Genomic DNA, 21,872 nt, shown 5'->3' with positions numbered 1-21,872 from the left:
AAATGTCAAGCCAAGGCAAGGCTGTACCTCAGACTCAGCACTTGGCATTTTCCTTCTGTCTGCTTTGTTGCCATGAAGCAAACATGAACAGTGAGGATTTGTGTAGGGCAGGTAGCAGGCAATCTCACTGTCAAAAATCTATTATTAGGGCTCTGATCTCCTGCACAGACCAACGATGGCTAAACAGTGAGATGCTCAGGTTCCAGGAAAGCCAATATAATAAAAAAGGGGATTCTTTGTCAATCTGTACAGGAATATATTCAAATGAGCATTATTTAAATGAGAATATTTCTAATGGTGAGCCTCTCTCAACCAAAGTGATAACTTATAATAAAAATTGCAATCTAGCATCTTTATTTGAAATGCTTACTTTTGACTGTTCTGCAAATATAGTACATACATATTTGTATAACAAGGTCTTTAATAGTTTGATCAGTTAAACTTGTAATAAGCTAAGAATGTTTTTACATAGGTGAATAACAGGCCAGATTTTTTGCATTATTTTTGTACACACAAAAAAAGGAAAAAGATAAGTGAGTATAAAAAGGAAGGCTCTCCTTTTAATTATTCTTTTTAGCATGAATTACCACATTTTTATTCATTTAAATTCTATCTTTATCTATCAGGTTACTTTAGATCTTCAATGTTAAAGCCTAAGCTCTTATCGATAAAGATGATTACAATAGATAGCTTAAATTTTATGACAGATAATAGGCGTGTTTTTCTAAAAGCAATTTATGCATCAATAATCATGTGATTGACACATAAAAAATCCAGCACATTAAAAAGATTCCCAATTAAAAAAATACCAACACTGTATTTTATGATGGAATTGTAATGTGTGGTGTAAGAACTTAAAGCAATCCTGCCAAAATCTTCAGTTGCTGGCATGTGTGAAAATAGTTATTTAAAGAAAAATGTAACTAAAACTTCTGAGTTTCTAATCTGTTTTGTTTTGCCATCTCTCTGATTTTACATAAATATTCACTAATAAATACAACAAAATAAGTGTGTGATTAGAGTGGGTTACACTGGATTTGTGTTTATGTAATGCCCAGTAGCAGAGTGTATGCTGCCAAGTTATTATTGCATTCTAACAATTCATGCCTAAGTAACTATCTTAAAAACACACATAAACTATGCGATGTGAAGTCGATGCCTAAAATTCCTTCCTAAGCTACTATATTGATTCACATTTGTGCAAGTTTTCTAAATTATACGCTTTGTACTCACTTCTGGCCCTACACTGATACAGATCTACAAATTACTAGCTAAATTTCTAACTTGTACCTTCTTTTATTAGTATTTCCTATGTTGGTTTTACAATGAAAACACCTTTAGGAAGCTTGTAACCATACCAAGCCAGTGTCCAGTATCTCACATAGCTAGATTTCAAATCATTCATTATTTACTTGTAGACTCTAAGAACATTCATGGAATATTCCACTATAATTTATTTAGAAATACACAGTCATTTACTGGATTCTGTAATAACCTCTATGAGAGGAGTAACTTTGGGCTGAAATAGAGAGAAAATCTTAAAAGCCATCTTTTATGAATTATTCAGAAATCAATAATAAAGTTTATAAGTCTTAATACTGAACAAAATGTGTTCTCTTGTTGTAATTGTGTAAGTCAATACATAATTAATAACTTCAAACAAGCATTCAAAATTTGAAGTTAAGAACAAGAATTTCCTTTCCTTTGGTGAAAACAGAACAAATTTGGCAAATAAAATAATTTAAAACAGTAAGTTAGTTTTTCAAGCTCATGGGAAGTAAATTGTATTGAGCCTGAAGTGTCTATCATTATTTCAATTTAAGTGTCTTCTGCACTCTTTCCTGTGTGTGTGAATGTGCTTGTGTTTGTATGTGCAACACAGGAAATATATACAGGGCAATGAAATTCATTCTCCATTAATAAAAAACACTAAAAACACAAGGAACAACAACAAAAACCTCAAATGAATTTACCCCATTGAAAAATGCATGATTACTTTTTCTCCCGAAGTACCTGTAAATGAATAAAGGTTATCCTCACGAAGTCAGCTGCAAGAAAGACATCTTTAGTTTATGCCATGCAGGACTGATTCTTAGCCAGCTCTGAAAGAATCTTACCCACAGGGAGGATTTCATGTGAAAATGTCACACCACAGCTGGATAACACCATTTATATAGGTGATAGTAATCACTGATTTGGGGGCTATCTTAAGATGCCCTCATTATTTGGGAATGAAGTCAGAAAAAAAGGTCAAAATTTGAAACTATAACCAGACAAAAAAGAACTTAAACTAGGATAAATAATGAATCATGCACTCAAGGATGGAGTTTATAATTGTTACTGAGATTAGGGTTTTTTCCAACCAAATAAGTCAAAGAATTTCTTCTTCCTTTCCTCTCCCCAAACCCAATAAACTGTTCAACTGTGTGATGATACATGAATTAACTGCTGTTTGATACAACAAAAGTTTTCTGGGTGGATTCTAGAAAAAGGAAAGGTCATAACAACTTAGTATTAGGTCTATACTGTCCAAAGAAAGGTACAGAATTCTTTAGAATCAACGGTTTAGATGGAGTACTTACATGGTGGACAGCTGAATCAGCCATCTTTGTTTGATAAAAAATATTCCTTATGGATACCAAACAAGATTTCCTTTTATACTGTTCTCACTATGAAATCATCTGGTACATAATTCAACTTTTTAATGGAGCAATACTATGACATATTTCTCCCATAATTGAAATTCAGGTTTATAAATCACTTTATTATGAGTTTGTTTCATATATTTAAGCACCCCCCAAGAGTCTAATTGTCTGCAGATGAATTAGAAAAATAGTTTCTAAAATAGCAAAGCTGAGGATAAGACCTTGGATTGGGGTCCTAATTTGCTCTCTTGATGTAACTTGTAAGCTACAGCAGGTAGAAGTTATCTTTCTACAGTCTTACTGACCTCTTTTATTTAACAAAAGAGACCTCCCTCTGACATAGTAACTCTCAAAATATTTTGAAGTTAACTAAGTAAAAAGTGCGTTTTACATTATGGCATATTTAAGTGTATATTATGTGTATAACTGAAAAAGAAGTTTGGTCAAACAATGCTTATCCCAACCATGTGCAAAGCATTCTACAATTCTTATTCTATTTCATTATTTAAAATGTTGATTACAGTTAACTAAACTTGATTGCATAGTATACTCATGAATTGGGAACCAACCTTTGAAAGACATTGCTCTCAAATCCAGGATACTTATATCTGCAGTAATTCAATTCACATTCCTTAGCTGAGATCCTGTTTTCCCAGGGCAAGTCATTGTCCCTTATTAGCTAATGCATTTTCTCTAGAAGAACATTCCTGAAATGTGCCCATTTTTCTACAGCAGGTATACTACTCCAGGTACCTCACTATTTCCGTATTTAAACAAAACATAATCTTCATTTCAAAGAGCAGAAATCTTATTCTGAGAAAAAAATAACAACAATTGAATAAACAGCTAAAGAAGATACTGAAAGGGGAAAATATTCTTCACTGGCAATGAAAAGTATGTGCTGTGTTCAGGTGGCTATCCAAAATTAAACTCTATTTAGTTTTCACTTTTCAAAAATCTGTGATTCATGCAGTGCCTCTGAAAGAAGACATTGCCATGGTCTGAGACAACATTTGAACAGATAGTAGCACTGTGCTATGGCAAATATTTTAAAAATCTTATAAGAATATCTAGCTTATTTTGTGTAATTTTCAGTATTAAAGCAGCATTTGAAGTCCTGACAACCATATTTGATAAAACTCTCGAAAATTTGAAACCATTGTTATTTAACACAATTTTGCTAGGCTGTTTTGCTATAACTCATACTGAAGGTACTCTGTTATAGAACTTGCTCTGCCCTAAAATATATTATCATTGCCTATTTAAACTGCTTTTCAGATTCTATTACCTTTAAACTTAAGCAAGCATTGCTTTAAAGGAGGGAAACTATATTAATTCTGTCAATGTGGAGAAAGGCTATTTTCAAAACAGATTGTTTAATGTGAAGAAACTTAATATAGAACCTATTAGAAATGAGGTACAAGTCCTTTAAAATGTTAGGGATTTTTTGTTGTTTAAAATGAAAGTTCCACCCAGGCTTAGCTAAGCTTATAGCCCAAGTGAATATTTATATATGGATTTATAAATCTTAGAAATAGAGTTTTATGGAAATGCTAACAGACCCTGAGGTACAGCTGAACTTGTTTTCAGGTACTGCTATAATTTCCAGTGTGTATATGCTTAAAGACTGCAACACAAAAGAGTGTTTCTAATGCTATAATTTTGTAGTTTTATTAGACTGAGTTATAGTATGGAAGAATATTCAGAAATTGCAGCTTAAATGAGAAAACGTGAATGGTGTTACTTATATAAAATACTACTGCAATAGTTCTTTTATTAATTTTTAATGTTCAGCAGCCTCTGCGACCTCCTTTATTCTCTTGCTGTCAACATGGCAGGCTGGAAAAATTGAAATGGGCTGACAGAAAACATAGTGCATGTTACAGCCCAACTCTGGAGTCTCTTGACTCTCTTTCTGTGGCACTTGCTAGCGCGGTCCACGTTATTCTGCATTACAATAATATTTAAGGCCCTGTTTGATAGCTCCTGATAAAAGCGAGTTGTGTCTGGAGCCTGAGCAGGTGCTCCTCGTCAGCCTTCCTCTTTCTGACATTGTGGGAATGGCATTCAATTAAAAGCAGAATATAATCGTTTTTGTTCTTCATGGCTCACAGGCATACTTCATACTCTCAAAACAGAATACCTCAGCATGGATAGAGCTTTATTTGTGTCTGTCCAGCCTCTTCCAAAAGCACATTTTGGTCTGATTCAGCAATGCTTTTCTTGAACAGTGGGGCACTGTTATGTTATGTATATTTACCACTTTCTCTATCACCAAGGAGACTAATCCTCATACCAGTACAGTCAAGAACCTTACAGCATTGTCTTTGCAAGCCCAAGTTCGTGTTGTCACAGTCACAGAATGCACAGGGCAAAGATACTGAACGGGACTTTGAGATTAAAACCTCTCTTTCTTTTTCAAATTCAAGCGTATGATGATGAGAAAGAGTGTGCAAAGGTGTGAGGTCTGCAAATGTCTTGTCAGCTGATGCTTAATTCAGTGTTTTAATGGCTTGTTTAGGGCAGTTGTGAAAGCAAGATTTTTGAAGATGGTAGATGTCTAAATTCCAGGACGAATGAAAACTAGTCCAGACTATGAAAAGGATATTGTAATGAGGGTGCCTATATTTTTCTCTCAGAGGGCCCTCATATTAACCCTTACTAATAAGTGGCAAAAGAACTGAGAGACAATGAGAAATTCTCAGGAAAGCATGGACCACAAGAGAATAGAATTTGTGCAAGACTTTATCTTGATATTCTCTCATCCTGTGCTGTCACTTGAGCTTTCACATTCAATCTGTTCTGTCATAACTATTATGAATATTGATCAGCTATGAGTTATCAAAATTTGGGATCATAAAGGACACAAAACTCTTGCAACATGACCTCCTGATTTTTCAACAACCTCCAAGAAAGCACAATGCAAGAAGTGGGCAACACCTACCAGACACTCCTCCATAGGTAGTTCGCTTTGCAATCCCCACTGCTGGCCAAGGTGTGCCATCAGATTTTAATCCCATCAGACCTGAGACAGTGTTGGTGGCTGTAACGCCATCGGCACCACCTGTGAAAGACACATCAACATTTTCATGCAGCTCTTATAAGACATGATAGTTAAAACCCATTCAAATCCTCACAACCCAGAAAAATGCATTCTACTTTATCTTGAGAACATGCTTTTTCCTCAAAGTTCTTCACCAATTTAACTCCTACATTTATGTTTAAAATTTTAAACACTAAAAAAGTTTTAATTACCACAACTTTATTTTCTCAATTATTACACAGACTTCTTGTTACCAAATGTTTTGTACTTAGTGTCATTTTCCAGGTAATTTTCAATGTCTTTGCAAGTCAGGGTGCAGTTTTCCTGGGATGGAACACAAGCATGCATGATTTATGTATTCAACAAATATTTATTGGGCATGTGTTTAAGGAAGTTAGCTAGGCCCTATAAAATATAAAGAGAAATCATGAGAAATTTCACACTGTGAAAACTGAAATTTCTTTTTTTTTCTATTTTACTTCATTAAAGGTTAATATATTGAATTGTTACCATATGAGGCCATTTATTTTGGGCAGGATTGCTGTGACTGTGCTCTTTGTTCCTATAATGTGTGAAATAAGTGTTTTTTAGGAAAAACTATAAACGATCTTGTGTTTCCAGATCAAAGTTCATGGTCAGTTTGCTAGTGTGAGACCAGGTGTAAATCTCCTGTGTTTGTGGGATCAAGTGCTCAATTGGAAACTTTTAAAATTGAGACAAAAAAATACACGTTTGTACGAAAAGACATACTTGAGTATGGCTACATAATGCGAGTGAATATTTATAATAGTGGGCAACTGATTCAAGTCAAGTTCTTACCTTCCTTTGCAGCTCTTGCGATGCTCACAATATCAGTGACATTTGGGGTCAGCTTGGCAAAAAAAGGAATCTGAACAGCTTGCCTAACCCAGCGGCAGATGTTACGCACCAGCTCTGGATCCTGTTCAAATAGGTTGGTTAAATATAGAACATAATTAAAGAATTGTGATCAAAATGTGTACTGGAACAACAGCAAAGCTGGAGATGAGCAAGACAAATCCAACTTGACAATGAGCTACATGATATATTTCTCAAATTCCTCCTCAGTATTACACCTAGACTCATTAGGGAACTAAGGTTAACACACTTCAAGTGAACTGCAAAATCATCACATAAAGGTTAAATTCCTCAAGAGAGCCTTTAGAAAAATAAAATTTCAAAGAACAAAATGGAAGACAGTGTTTCCCGCTTTCAGTTAAATATTATCAGGAATGAAACACAAACTTTTGATAGTAAATACAGGAAACATTACAAAATTTCTAGTGATCTCATTGGTTTAAGCAAAATAAAAAATATTTAAACTGCTGACTCTCAAGTGAATGATATTAAATCTAAAGCTTGTTGTTTTCATTATTAGACTTAGTCTTGATGTGTATTCAAAATAAAATCTATCTATGGCTTCATCATCAATCTACATGTGATATGTAGCATTTGCAAATATGGAATAATTCAGCCTTGTATTATAATGAGCTGATCAGTGACTTTAATTTACTTTTGTAAATGTTATCAAGATCTGTGCAGCATTTTTCAGCACTCACGTACTTGAAAGAATTGATCAAAATGACAAAAATGAAATAAAATATCAAACGCTCATTTTAAAAAGCAAGAAATAGACATTTTCCTGTGCCTATTTTCTGTGATTTTCCAGGCCTTTATTTTCTCATGGGGCAAGTATCATTTAGAGGGCAAACACCTATCCTTTCCATTGAATAACTTAGCTACAGTACAGTAATGTTCTTTGATTTCAACACATACAATAGTCCTTTTTTTCATTACTTTTAGTGCGAAATTTATTCTGACAGGTACTGATAATGTGCTTTGATAAATTACCTTAAAGTATGCAATAGCAATTCATTATTGAACTGGGTAATATTATCTTAGCAAGTTAAAATGTTTTTGAATAAAAGAAAAACCCAGACAAATACAGTCATATATTTAAACTATGAAATAGTAGGCAAGCATATCATTTGTAATTAATATTTTTATATGTAAGAAAGTTGCTCTTTGCATTTTAACCTTTCGAATTCCTTTAAGATGAGATTTGTAATGTTGTAACCTTTAGAGAGAACCTTTTCACTTAGGTTTAATGTGTCTTGATCCATCATCCTGTATTACTCAAAAAGTTATGCATTTTTGTGCTAGGATACTGCAATGAGGTAATTTCTGTTGATTGTTATCGTCTCTATTAAGCAAAACTTAATACTTTTAAAAAGAAGTCTTTGACTTGGCTTGTTCTCTTTTTAGAACAGTAATTTCTTCATTAAACATAAATATTAAAAAAGTACTGTATGGAATGCTCTACAGGGCATACTATGCATTATGAATAGTAAAATGTGGAGACTTAGCTATACAAATTCTAACTCATGAAAATGGAGATCTGCCCCTGCCCATGCAATGCTCATGAAATATTTATGACCACTGCATTGGTATTATGAAGGCAGTTGCATCTTTGTGACTTTCATTTCTAAGTTATGAATTTCCATGGGACTTAGCCTAGAAATGACAGTAACTCTAGATGATATGAATTGCATGTCCTTTGTGGAAGCTCTCTTTAAGGTAGAATTTGACAATAATTTAAAGATCACTTGAATGGCATAATACATGGAATGCATCCTGGTAAGAATTACTGAAACAAATTTGAAATATTATTTAGTTCCAATAGAGTAAACACTAATAATCTGACATAGGCTTCTAAGCGGCTTTCAATACTATTGACCCCCATGGCATAATAATTTACTTTGAACATTTGTCAGACTTTTTTTTCTGATTTTCACTAGGTGACTGCTTTAAATGACTGCCTCTTACCCCATTGTTTAACAATTTGGAATTTGTTCAAAGTTTTTCAAATTCTTAGAAATATATGGGGTTTTTGGTTAGCAATGTGTACTTGAATCATCTGTCTCTATTTTGAGATAGCATAATTTGACCCTCCCATAGTTCCATGAGTAAAGTTGACGGTGTTCACATATATTTTTCTCATCTTCATACTTAGCCAAGCCAGCTGCTGACTAATCATCATAGTCAAGTGTAAGTACAGTTTGATTACCTGAAAATTTTAAAAACAACTTCTAACCAAAATTATCATAAAAATTAATGACTGTTCTGTACATTGCAATGTTTTCTTTGACAGGTATAATAGAGAATATTCTAATACAACCAGAAAGGTGGTGAGGTCAATAACATCATGAAATGAATCTATATGCTTTGGGGAATTAAAGAATAGACTGCAACTATTTACATTTTCCTGGTTTCTTCACAATTTTGATATGAATGTTCAAAATCTAAAAGCAATTAATAGTGTTTCTACATCTTGACCTTCTCATTTTCTAGTGATAGCATCAGATGGCTTTGCCTTTTGTAACAAGACAGTTTTTAGAATCTTATTGAAATAAATAAGTTTTAGACAATTTCCAATTCTTCTCCAAATCTTCAGGATCAGAAATATACAAAAGTACTCCTATCTCTCAGAGAAGTTGAGAGTTTACCATTACCAACACATACAAAAAGAAGTAGCAGAAGGAGAAGGAGAAGAAAAAATTATTGACTGCTCCATTTCTGGGCACTAAAAAATATCTGTTGTGTCAATGAATGAGGAATGAGTGAAAACTTGGCACTTGGCATATTTTCAGATTATTTACTTATATACCCATCAAAATATAAACCATGTCTAGATTTAAGAAAAACCCAGATATATTTTATGATAATGTCTAAAAGCATGAAATGTAGGAAGACTATTTTACAAATCAGTTGTTAATTCTGTGAAAAAGTGATAGATAATTAAACAAAATAGAATAGCTTAACAAATTTTTAAAAATGTCTAATACACAAAAACGTCTACCTAGATCACAAAGGCTTTATTGGTGCTTTCTAAAGGCATTAATAATGCTTCTCCCTGAACATGATTTGCAATTTCTGTCACAGTAGTTGCTTGTCTCTCTCTCTCTCTTTGTGTGTGTGTGTGTGTGTGTGTGTGTGTGTGTGTGTGTGTGCATGTTCTTCAATACCTGTTAACTCTTTTGTTATTCAGTGTGATCCCCAAAGAAAGCTCTGAAGCAACAAAATGATTTCCTGTGATGGAGGTGCATGGCATTATAAGCAGAAAGACACTTGAAGCCCCTAAGAGAATGAGCAGCAGATCTAGGGAGTAAATGGTGGTCTTGAGGATACTACGTAAAGTGAAGGTACCAGACCAGACTTGTGAAGTGCTGAAAAGAGTTTTGATAAAAGCAAGCTAGAGGCAAATTTGGCCTATTTGAAAATTTTGATGAGGTACATCCCAGTGTCTGCCTGCAACTAATCTTATCAGGAATAGATTCCTATGAAAATCAAACAACGGTGACAATACAAGTAGAAAATGTAATGCTGAGGAATGCAGATTACTTGCTGCAGTAATGTCCATTATGCAGAACTGGTTGTTTTTAAAGCTTAATTTCTAATCTGGGCCACAAGATAAGAATTTTTAATTCTAGTAACTACTCTGTATTTAGTAACACATTAAGGGAGTTCTATAAATGATCCATCCTGCTGCTTTTGAGACCCTGAAGATGACCCCTTCATTGTAGAGCAGGCATTTCCACCAATTACTTAGGGCATCAAACCTCACTGGTTTCACGTCCTCTGCAAAGGAAGAAGCACTACAGAATGAGACTGAGAATTTCCTGATAAGCTAAATTACAAGTGAAATTTTGACTTGAAGAAACATTTCTCTCCCATTTACCTAGTAATTTTCACTCTGTACAATTCTTTTCAAAATGGCTTTCTTAGAAGGTGGTATTTCAATGAATCCACTGAAAAATTTTACCAGTTATAAAATGTTTTTCACTAAGCAACTCTTAAGTCTTAATTCATATGACATGCCAAGAGGTGGCTAGAATTTTCATTACATCCGTGTTTCTGATGGAAAGAACTGGGGCCCAGAAGATCAATCTCAGTACCAATTTCACCTTCTTAATTTTCTTTCCCATTATCATGTCCTAAACCATCATCTTCTTTAGCAAAATTGCTCCCTAAAGTGAAATTCAGCCATCAATTGTAAACTAGAATTATAAAAGGCTTCTACTTCACTTATTCCTGTAAGACTAGAAGTAGCTGCAAAATAATGAGCAAAAGTGATGTATTATCCATCTGTGTCATTAAAACAGGACAGGCAGTCAACTATTCCAGGTACAATTATAATAGTAGTGAATGCAAAGATTATGTGTTGAAATGGATTTGTTTTTATTAACTTTTTTTTTTTTTTTAGCATGTGTCCTTCTTGCATCTGTTTTCCTGACTTAAGTATTCCAATAGTGGTCCAACCACTTTGGAAATTAGTTGTGCAGTTCCTGAAAAAGGTAAACATGGACTTACTAATCAACCCAGAAATTGAACTCTTAATTATATATACAAGTGAGATGAAAAAATACTTCTATATTAAAACTTGCACATGAATACTCATAGAAACTTTTTCAAAATAGGTCTAAATTTGACATAACACCAATATTCATCAATATGTGAGTGAATAAACAAAATTGTTGCATATCCACACAATGAAATATGATTCAGCAAAAAAAGAAACTAATGAATCATGCCACAACCTGGAATAAAACAAAATGATGTTGAGTTACAGAAGTATACATTATATGCATACATTTACTGAAATTCTATAAGAGGAAAAACTATGAGTATGGAAAGCAGAGCAGTGGTTGTTGAGACTGAGAATTAGGCATGGAGGAGGAATTAAGTGGAAACAAGTGTAACAAAATTGTTGAGGGTAATGGAAATGCTCCATTTTCTTTAAAGGAAAACTTTTGATATATTTGAAGATATTAAAATTAAAATGTTAATATATTTAAAAACATTGTGAAAAGACAAGGCACAAAGTGAGACAAGATTCTGCAGCACAACTCATAAAGGAGTAGTATCCAAAATATATAAAGAACCACCTGCAAATTAACGAGAAAAATGGGCAAAACTTTAATATACTTCATTCAACATAACATACTTCATTGGATTTCATTCAAGATGAAATCCAAATGGCCAAAAAATACATGAAATGTGATCAGCCTCATGAACACCTTTCATATTTTTTTCATATAAGGACAATGCTCATTTAAACCACAATGTGATGCCATTATATATCTACCAGATTGGGGGGTTGGGGGAAAGTCAATACACCCTGGGGAGAATGTAAATCAGTACAAGAATCTTTGGGAAACAGTTTGGCATGATCTAGGTTCCACTCTTATGTGTATGTCCTTTTAAAGATGCAAACTCCAGAATACATGTTCAAAATATCCATAATAGCACTGTTTTAAATAGCCCCAAAGTGGAAAAAATTCAAATTGTCCATCAAGAGTAAAATGAAAAATAAATGGTAATACATTCATACAATGGAATAAACACACTAAAGCTACATACAATGATAAGGATGAATCTCATAATGCTTAGCAGAAGAAACCAGTCTAAAAAGTATACAATATAATTTGATTCACATAAACTCCTTAAACAGAAAGTAAATATGGTCTTTAGGGACATATACACAGGGGATAAAACTACGAAGAAAAGCAAAGCAAAGAGTAGGGATGGTGTTAAAGTGGACAGAGAGGGTTGTGTTAGGGAGGGACATATAGGGAGCTTTTGAGGTGTTGGAGATGTTCTATTTCTTGGCCCAGTGGTCATATGGTGTGCATATTATGATTTGTTAAAAAATATATATGTATGTTTGTAGGTATCTGTTTTACATGCACACATATATGTTTCATGTACGTTGTCTATATTCCACAATAAGAAAATATACAGATGACCAGCAAATATGAGAAGACATTCAATCTCGCTAGTAATTAGAAAAATAAAAGAATAAACATGATTACCTATTGCGATTTGCTGAAAATGTAGACTGATAATATCCCTCTTTGCTGAGGTTGCAAAGAAACAGGCGTTCTCACAGGCTCTCAATAGGAAAGTAAATTAATAATTCCTTTTTGAAGAACAATGTGGCAATATGTATAAAAATGTAAAGCTCATCTTGTAAGTTTTAAATTCCAATTCCAAATATCTATCCTAATGAAATGCACATGCATGTAAGATATGTGTACAAAGATGTCTGCCATTCACTACAGCATTGTTTGCAGTAGTGAAAAAAAGAATAAATGTCAATAAGGGAAGATTTGTGAAAAGTATTATAATCCATACAATGAAATACTATACAGCCATTAAAAATAAATCTTCATAAACTGACATGGAAAGATATCTAAAACACATTAAGTGAACAAAAGCAAGAATAACACATACATAGTATAATCCTGTTTTAAAAATATAAATATGTGCATATATTTATATAGAGGTATGAAAAACAGACTACACATTTATGCTGTAACCTCTTAGCAGTGATTACCTCTGAAATGTTCTGTATTTTGAATGTGGTATAATCGGGTATAGACATTTGCCAAATCACAACAAACTCTACACTTAAGTGTGTTCACGCTAATGCAAGTAAATTATTTCTAATATAGATACATTTCATCTATTATTCTAAAAATAATTCTAAAGGCATTCAAATATAAATAGAAAAATGAAAGAAAGTGGCATTGTAGGTAATGTGGGTTCTACCCTTTTGGCAAATCTTTATTGACCATGAGCCACACTACAATTTTTCCATGCTGAATACTAAGATAGATGAAACTAGAGTCTGCAAGGAAATGCAAACCAGGCACACAATAAAATGGACATTTGATATTAGATGTCACAAAAGACATCCTCAAAGTGTTCTATCATTTCGGATTATTTCAGAGCGTGTAGTACAGAACCTGACACATAGTAGGCATTCAACAATATTGTTGAATTGATAAGAGCCTACACCACACAAATTGACACTGACTTTCTTATTTCTATGTACTTGGAGGAAAACTGAGAGTATAGTATACTGGGTCCAAGATAACCTAATAGACCACTGTTTTAGTTACTGTATTGGATAATACAGATTTAGAGATGTGTAAAATGCTATTCCTGTTCTTTAAAAACATAAACCAAAATACTTTATAATCTAGGAGAGACAAATGCATACAAAAAACACATAATGTGATTATAAAATGTTGTAAGTGTATATGCCTGGAATGTGTACATGTGTACGCGTGTGTGTGTGTTTGGCCACTTCCTTGTGCCTTAAGTAGAAGATGACATAGACCTGCTTGTGTGTCCTCTCCTCCCCAGGCACATAGCCTTCTCCATTCTGTTTCTCATTTCAAGCTTTTTATTTCTTTCTCTCTACCTGGAATGCCCTTCATTTTTTGTCCCTTGAATAACAGCCCTCAAAGCAGCCCTCCATGACAAATCCTTCCATCCCACTTCAGCACAGGATGGCTTAGTAAGTGACTGCCTCTTTAGTGCTCCTTTAATATTTCTTTATTACTGCATTTATCACAGTGTTTTATAGTCATCTTCTCTGTTTAATAATCAGTTTCTTTGTACTAGACTATTTAAAGTCTTTTAGGGGATGTATTTTACTCTTTTATCCTAGCAAAAAGTCTGGTACATGGAAGACAATAAACACCATGTTGAATGAAAGAATAAAGAAATTCTGGCTGGGCGCGGTGGCTCACGCCTGTAATCCCAGTACTTTGGGAGGCCGAGGTGGGTGGATCACAAGGTCAAGAGATCGAGACCATCCTGGCCAACATGGTGAAACCCTGTCTTTATTAAAAATATAAAAATTAGCTGGGTGTTGTGGTGGGTGCCTGTAGTCCCATCTATTCGGGAGGCTGACGCGGGAGAATTGCTTGAACCCGGGAGGTGGAGCTTGCAGTGAGCTGAGATCATGCCATTGCACTCCAGCCGGGGTGACAGAGTGAGACGCCATCTCAAAAAAAAAAAAAAAAAAAGAAAAAAAAGAAAAAAAAAAAAAAGAATTTCTAATTGCATACCAGCTTTCCATCATGAACCACAAAACATTTGCATCTCTTCTTCCATGGAGCCAAAATAAGCTGGAGATACAGGATATTAGTAGCTGTTACTCCAGGAGCCAACTGAGTTTGAAAACAGTCTTTTGATGCTATCAGTGAGCTAAAATACTTCAAGAGAACTGTCCCCTACTGTGGCCTGGGAGTCCACGAGAACCCACCTAAGGGCCGGGATGACCATGATCCTTTCTGTCTGAATTTTTAATATATTGAGGGCTTTTCCTGAGTTTGTACCTCTGACCCTGACCCTGCCTCAACTCCCAGTCTTCAGTCCCTGGGACCTTGAGGGGAAGGGAGAGGCTGTCCATATTTTTATCAGCTAAAAGGAACTACATTCCTGTTTGGTTCCTTTAAATATGATTTCTGGTGAATATAACTTAATGATGTTTGTTTTCTTCCTTTCAGACAAAATTTCCCTAGTGTACCATTCCTCTGACATTCTTAGTGTCAATGCTCCCCATTTCACTTAGTCTCTAAAGCATTTTTTTTTTTTTTTTTTTTACAAATGGACAAGAATTGCCATACACTACTCACTGTTTAGTTAATTCCTGACTGCCAGCATTCTTTCAGGCACCATTTTAATTCTCTGTGAGGACTCTCAGATTCTCCCCCGCAGCTCACTTCTTTACTCTCAAATGGCAGTGTTAATTGTAGAGATCAGCCCTGAAAGCTGTTCAAATTTCAAATCTCCTCTGCCACAATTTGTCCCTACAGAATCAGATTCAGATTTCATAGAATTATCTTGCTTCTGCTGGCTAATCCCAATAGGAAATCCACTGCCTCACCTGGCCATGGTAACGAAGTTTGAGAGGTACCTGCCCAAATAAACAGATCAATGAACACCTTCTGCCCACAGTTTCATGTGCTATTCTGGACACTGAGCCTCTCAGGGGCACTGTAGCACTATTGCTATCTTATTATGTAAATACCTTGTCTCTATTCCAGGAATCCCATATTGCATCAAAGAAATGGAAGCAGGGCTCAGACCCTGCATGGCAGAGGGTCTACCCTCTACATAACTTTCTGAAATGTTGAGGAGTCGCATAACCTTTCACCAGAACTGGTGAGTAGATATGCTAGGGCAATTAATTTCTGAAAAGGTCTTAGAAAAATACATGCAGAAGCAGGCAACTGCAACAGCCACAGACATGAACCACTCAGATCTACCTTCAGGAACAGACTCTGGCCCAGCTGCAAGAGTGTGGTGAGATGACTGCCTCTAACTGCTTCCTCCTTTAGGTACGCCTCACTTCTAAACTGGGGTCATGCTCCTTTCAGGGAGACCCCAGTGAATGATAGCAAAACTGTAGTACAAGGGTCTCGCTATTTCTGGTGAATGTGGGACTCCTCTAATAGGCACTCTTTGTCCTGAAGCTCCCTACTGGGCTGCCAAAGATTTTTCCTGTGTCTGTATCAGGGTCCGATGGCTCCCCTTTTCCAATTCTGCTTCCTCTTTTTTCCTTTCACAAGCATTTCTCTCCAATAAACCTTTTGCCCTCCTAATTCCCTCTCTGTGTCTGATTCCTGGAGGACTCAACTGACACGACAGTTCTCTACTTGAATGAAGAATTCTCCCTGTAAAAGGATTAGGCTATATTCTAGGAAAGTCAAAGAAGAAAAAAAACTTGCCCAAGTGACCTCGGGATATCTCACTGAGAGGAATTCAGAAAGCTATGCTGAATTTCTCAAGTTTCTTCTGAATTCTAGTTCTACCTTTGGCTTGACAGAACAAGGTCTCTTAGAATGTCCTGAATACAGTTGAGCCTTGCTGGTGACCTACCCAGCAACAGCCAATATATGCTCAGGGGAAAGAAAAGGCCCAATCCCAGGAAGCAGGGCTATTTTTCTTCTAGAAAAAGACTGCTTTTAGGGACATGGTAGGAGACAGTGATTGAGTGACCTCTGCCAAAAGACAACTCAGAGACATCCCTAAAGAGTTTGGACACCTACTTGCTATGTTGATTCAGAACTTGCTCAAAGTCATTATTGTGATGTGGCACTCGGCTACTGTGCAGAAGCCCATGGATAAAGGAGATGATGATACCTTTGTGTCCGCAAGACAAAATTATCCATCAAGGGAGGATGGCCAGAGAAATCAGTGTATATACTAATCCTCATTCCAATTCTTTGCCTCTTACAGATACAATCAATGACAAACCTCTTAAAAACATCATTGAGAGGCTGGGCACATTGGCTCATGCCTGTAATCCCAGCACTTTGGAAGACTGAGGAAGGTGGATCACTTGAGGCCAGGCGTTCAAGACTACCCTGGCTCACATGGCGAATCCTTGTCTCTACTAAAAGTACAAAAAAGAAAAAAAAGAAAAAATCCAGGCGTGGTAGCACATACCTGTAATCCCTCCTCCCAGGAGGCTGAGGAATGAGAATCCTTTAAACCCAGGAGGTGGAGGCTACAGTGAGCCGAGATTGCATCACTGCACTCCAGCCTGGGCAACAGAGCAAGACTCTGTCTCAAAAAATAAAATAGAATAGAACAGAATAAAATAAAATGAAACAAAATAAAATTTCATTGAGAGGTCAGATGAAACTTCTTCCAGGTGTGTTGAGCCTTCAGTGCCCTCTGTTCTGAACTGTACTCCATTCTAATGTCTGATTTAGCTTTCATAATCCATTCTGCTTGTTTGAAGTCTAGTTCTCCCTTCCCACTATCTGTACTCCACATTTCTAGACTTTATCCATTGTTCACTTCTTTCTGGACTGGATCCCTCTGAGCCTCCGTGCCTGCCTGAATTGACCTGAAGTTGCCCACCTTGCTCCCATACTTGATCCATGACTTGTCTGTCACTTAGGGGCAGCCATTCCTTTTGGCTTTTTAATGTTTTTCTTTACCTATGGTGTATATTTCCAGGTCTATTTCCCTTGTCTTAGCTTTTATCATGTTGTATTCTAAAACCAAGATTGACACAGGCTCCATAGGCTTATCTTCATAGGTAAACAAAAAACTCTTCGAGAGCCATACATTGGCCATATTTCGCAGTAATTAGGATACCTTCAAATTCTCTACATTAAAGCATTTCAGAATAGTTTATTCTTTTGTTGAATCCTTTATACTGAGTAAAAAAGGAGCTTGAACTTTCCTTATGTGTGGGATATTATTTACCTTTAAATTCAAATGCTAGTTTTATCTACCATACAAAAAGGGTGTTATCCATAGTTTGCTTATTAATGAGGGTATGCAGCATAATTTGGAAGGTCTTAATATATGGAGAAACAGGTCATGCACATATTTTCCTGATACCACCAGTAGGTGTTCAAAATTGTGGACTAGCTGAGCCAAAATGAACCCCAGCAGGTTTCCTAATCATTGCTTAGAACACATTAAAAAGACCTCAGTGGGTTATGAAATACAGGCAGCTGCTTGCCCTACTATGTATGGATTCATTTTGGATAAGGGCAAGTGTGTATTTAAGTGTATAATAAGGAGTTTTCATTCTTTGCAGACTTCAAGCAGCTTGGCATTTGTTTTCTTAATGCAAAGCATTAGTGTAAACAGTATAACAATTGATATTTTATACATCTGTTGGTCTATTCAGTTAGCTTATGTATTTCAGTGCTAGACTTATAAAACAACCACAAGCACAAAACCTCAGTATTTTTATAATCCCATGTTGAAGTGAATGATTAACCAACACAGGGAGGAAGCTAGTGTGAGGCAGCGTTCTGCCCTGGAGCACCCACCATGCTGATACATTTAGGATGAAGAGAGTCTAGGGAAGTCATGCTTCTGTCCTGGGAATGTTATGAAATCCAAGCAAGAAAGAATTACCATTGAGGCAATTTTAAATAACCTAGCAGAGAAAAACTGCAATCCCTTGGCAATGAATGGTTCCGACTAAGGAGAACTCATCCATAACAAGTTGGTATAGTTCTTTAAAGAATTTCTTCCCACTGCTGCTGTAGGAGCTAGAAACAAATATCTAGGCCATTTTGTTTGTTTTTGCTAGCTCTGTGAACTGATATCCCTTTTCAAGCTAAATACTCAAAACTAAATACTAAAGGAAAGAATACTACTAAGGAAATACTAAAGTGGGTGACTTTGGTAGAAGTCTTCGGTGAAAATGTGGGATAGAGAAGGCTTTAAACATGACCTTTTATAAGTGTGGTATTCACAAATTCAAAATGAAATTCATGGATACTGGATTTTGTCTAAAATCTTCAGCAATCTTGAACCTAAAATTCCTTATCAATGTATTTATTACACTCACGTGGTGGATTATAAGCATACATATCATAAGGGGTGCTTGTGTGTAAAAAGAGAGTTCTCTATTTTAATTTTTCAGGTGTCAAGGAAAGGAAACATGGCGAGGTTACCCCATTTTGGGTAGTTTATTACAACTATACCTGGAAAACTAAAAAAGTAAGTGAAATGTTTTACGTAAAGGAAGAACTAGGCCTCTGAGGATTGGGACACCAACACTCATTTTGTAAGATGTGTAGCAGCTCTAAAGAGCAGCTCTTGTTTTCTTGTTGTTCCTTTAGGAATGGGTGTCTATTGTTTTAAGGATTAAAAACTTTGCAATATGAATATATCTGCTCTTATTTCTCAGCATCTCTTATTCCATTTCTACTTCTATTTACGTTCTCCATTTTCCTATATTACCTTTTGGCTGTCTCTCAATTTTTTTGAAAATTGAATTGAATTTGGTTTTCCAATTCAATTTTTTCACTGTTTTTTATATATATATATGTATACACACACATATATATACACACACATGTATATACACATACATATACATCTATATATACACACACATATGTATATATAATATATACACACGAGTGTGTGTGTGTGTATATATATATTTAAAAACAAATCCACAGAGAAGAAGACTCAGTACAAATAGTGTTCTTTATATTTCGGCTATTTGACATTTCACTTCCCTTCCTATTTGTAGGAAATTTAAACCGTATGAAGCATTGGTAGGACACAAGAACTATCTGCATTTTGCAAGCGTTTGAAAAGAGGGTCTTACTCTTTCTACTCTCTTGCAACCAAAAAAACCAGTACATGATCTAGGCCTAGCCAACTGAAGATCTAGCCCAAAGTTTTAATCTCACAATCAGAAAAGTGGTTAAAGTGTATTTGTGGTAGTGTGCGGTGCAGCATCTCCTGACAGTATCCAGTGATGGCAGTAGTGGTGGATATCAACCCTGGTAGAGGCTGTATTAGCCGGACAACTCTTGGTGTCCATTCTCCGGCCCTTTTTTGTTTTTTTGCCCATTTTCTAAGCCTGCTATTCCTATCTTCTTTGATTCCATAAGCCATCTTGTATCCTGCCAATAAATCTCCTTTCACTTCTGACAGCCAGTCAGTTTCTGTGGCTTGCAATTATGAGTGTTAATTGATATAGGCAGTGGACCACTATCCAGTGTGGAGAGACATTATTGCCTGGGTTATGGCGTCACACTTCCTGACAAGTTGCTGACCTCTTTTTATTTGGTCTCCAAGTGGTTGCTTTTTGCTCAGGATACAATATCTGATCCAATAAATTGTGGTCAAGGTAGCCAGGACACACACTTTTACGGCAGGTATATGCCAAATACTGCTTCTGGTTACTTTTCTTTAGAAAGGAGCTATTGGCCTGCTGAGCAGGCCCTTAGTTTCATGGACTATGTGGAAATTACAAGAGTAAGGCATCAACTTCGTCCTCAAAGAACTTACAATCAAGTTATAGTTTCAGTTATGACACTTAAACTATGTCAGGGTCAATAGAATATAAAAATGGCCTTTAGAATTACAATATATCTCTATTTTTCTATTAATCGTTTAGCATTTTAATATGTCATAATGAGTAAGCCCTCATATAATTCAGGAGACCCTTGCAGAAAGTAGTGATATATATCACCCAGATCCAGGAAAGCTTTATTCGAAATGTATTAACAGTGGCTATGATATCTACAAGATGGATATGTAGACAGAGAACAGTAATATAGTCCATAAGGGAAAATATCTTGAGGCACTGAAGTTAAATTAAAATATGATCTCCCTTTCATTCTCAATACCTGCATGATTACCAATTCGACAAGGATCTTTCATTTATCCCAACTCAACTTTACAGAACTGCCTGAAGCCTACATTGTTGATAAAACATTTGATGAAGTTTTCATGGGGGAAAAAAACTTTAAACTGCTTGATATACAAAAATCATATTAGTACTAAAACAGATGGGTATTTACTTGTGTAATATTCAACAAATGCAGAGTACCCAAAGGACTGCTAAATTTAGATAGTTTGAAACTTTGCTTTTTTTTCACTTAAAAAGAAGCATACTATGGTGAACTTTGCTGGTTATGTAATTAACATCTAGAAGCAGTAGCACCTAATTAGATTTTTACATCATCTGGGCAAAGGCAACATCCAGCACTATAAAGAAGTCTTTATCTCATACCTTTCCAATTGCTACTATTCCTAGAACTTAACATAAAACTGCTAAAATCACAAATGCAACTCACAAATTTCCTAATGCTTTTTCATTTTTTGAAAGTGAATAATTTTGGGAATACTGAAACCTTTTGAATCTGGACCAATGTCCTTAAATGTAAGAGCACTTGCAACCATCCTGCATCTAACCGTGAAAGCTTTACAGTCTTCATGGTTTAGGCCATTGTTGGTTTGGTAAAATAGACAGACATAAAAACCATCCAAAACAATCTGTTCTACTTGAAGTGTCTACGAAGTGAATGGAAACTTAGCAGTGGAGTGATTACTTTTATTAACTTCTAGAGTGTGTGTGTATGAGAGAGATGTGAGGAGACAACAGTGAAGGTGATTGTAGTTTGGAATCTTGAGGGATTCACAAAATCATTTGCTGGAGTAGAGCCTATGGAACAGTGCATGACTAAAAAATACTTAAGAAAAGGCTCAAAAGTATAGGAATTCATGGTATCACATGAAATGGGAAGGAAACTAGTGCCTATGAAGGAAGCAGTGAGGAGACATGTCTACATGGTTCAGCTAGAGTTTAGGGTCAGTTTCTGAAAGATTTTGTGCCTTATCCTTTCGGCAATAAGAAAAGCCATATGTTTAGATCCATGTTTTAGAAACTTAACTCTAATATATGTCTGTGGGATGAGAGTGTCAGATAAGAGTCCAAGCAGGAGACCAGTTAAAAAGAGAAGGTATGGCTAATGTAAAGCAATGTCAGTGAAAATCAATCATTTCAAGTGGACAAGGATGTTGTTTTA

General features: G+C 35.5%; 1 protein-coding gene and 1 long non-coding RNA gene across 17 annotated transcripts in view; one reads left to right on the top strand and one right to left on the bottom strand.

Annotated features, from left to right (window-relative positions):
- DPYD (dihydropyrimidine dehydrogenase) overlaps positions 1–21,872 on the bottom strand; it is an 863,430-nt gene that overhangs the window by 229,647 nt on the left and 611,911 nt on the right. For all 16 annotated transcript variants that reach the window (XM_065549305.2, XM_005542629.4, XM_065549291.2 and 13 more), the window contains 2 exons: positions 6,508–6,628; positions 5,590–5,709 (listed from right to left, as the gene is read on the bottom strand). In XM_065549305.2, coding sequence (XP_065405377.1) covers positions 5,590–5,709; positions 6,508–6,628 — 241 coding nt within the window. The remainder of the gene's footprint in view (positions 1–5,589; positions 5,710–6,507; positions 6,629–21,872) is intronic.
- On the top strand, positions 10,967–15,796 carry LOC141407644 (uncharacterized). The gene is made up of 2 exons (XR_012417447.1): positions 10,967–11,060; positions 15,609–15,796. It is a non-coding gene; the product is annotated as an uncharacterized lncRNA (long non-coding RNA).

This window comes from Macaca fascicularis, chromosome 1 (genome assembly GCF_037993035.2).
Source record: "Macaca fascicularis isolate 582-1 chromosome 1, T2T-MFA8v1.1".
Taxonomy (NCBI): Eukaryota; Metazoa; Chordata; class Mammalia; order Primates; family Cercopithecidae; genus Macaca; species Macaca fascicularis.
Note: the sequence above shows the minus strand (reverse complement) of the source record. Positions and strands in the feature narration are given on the sequence as shown.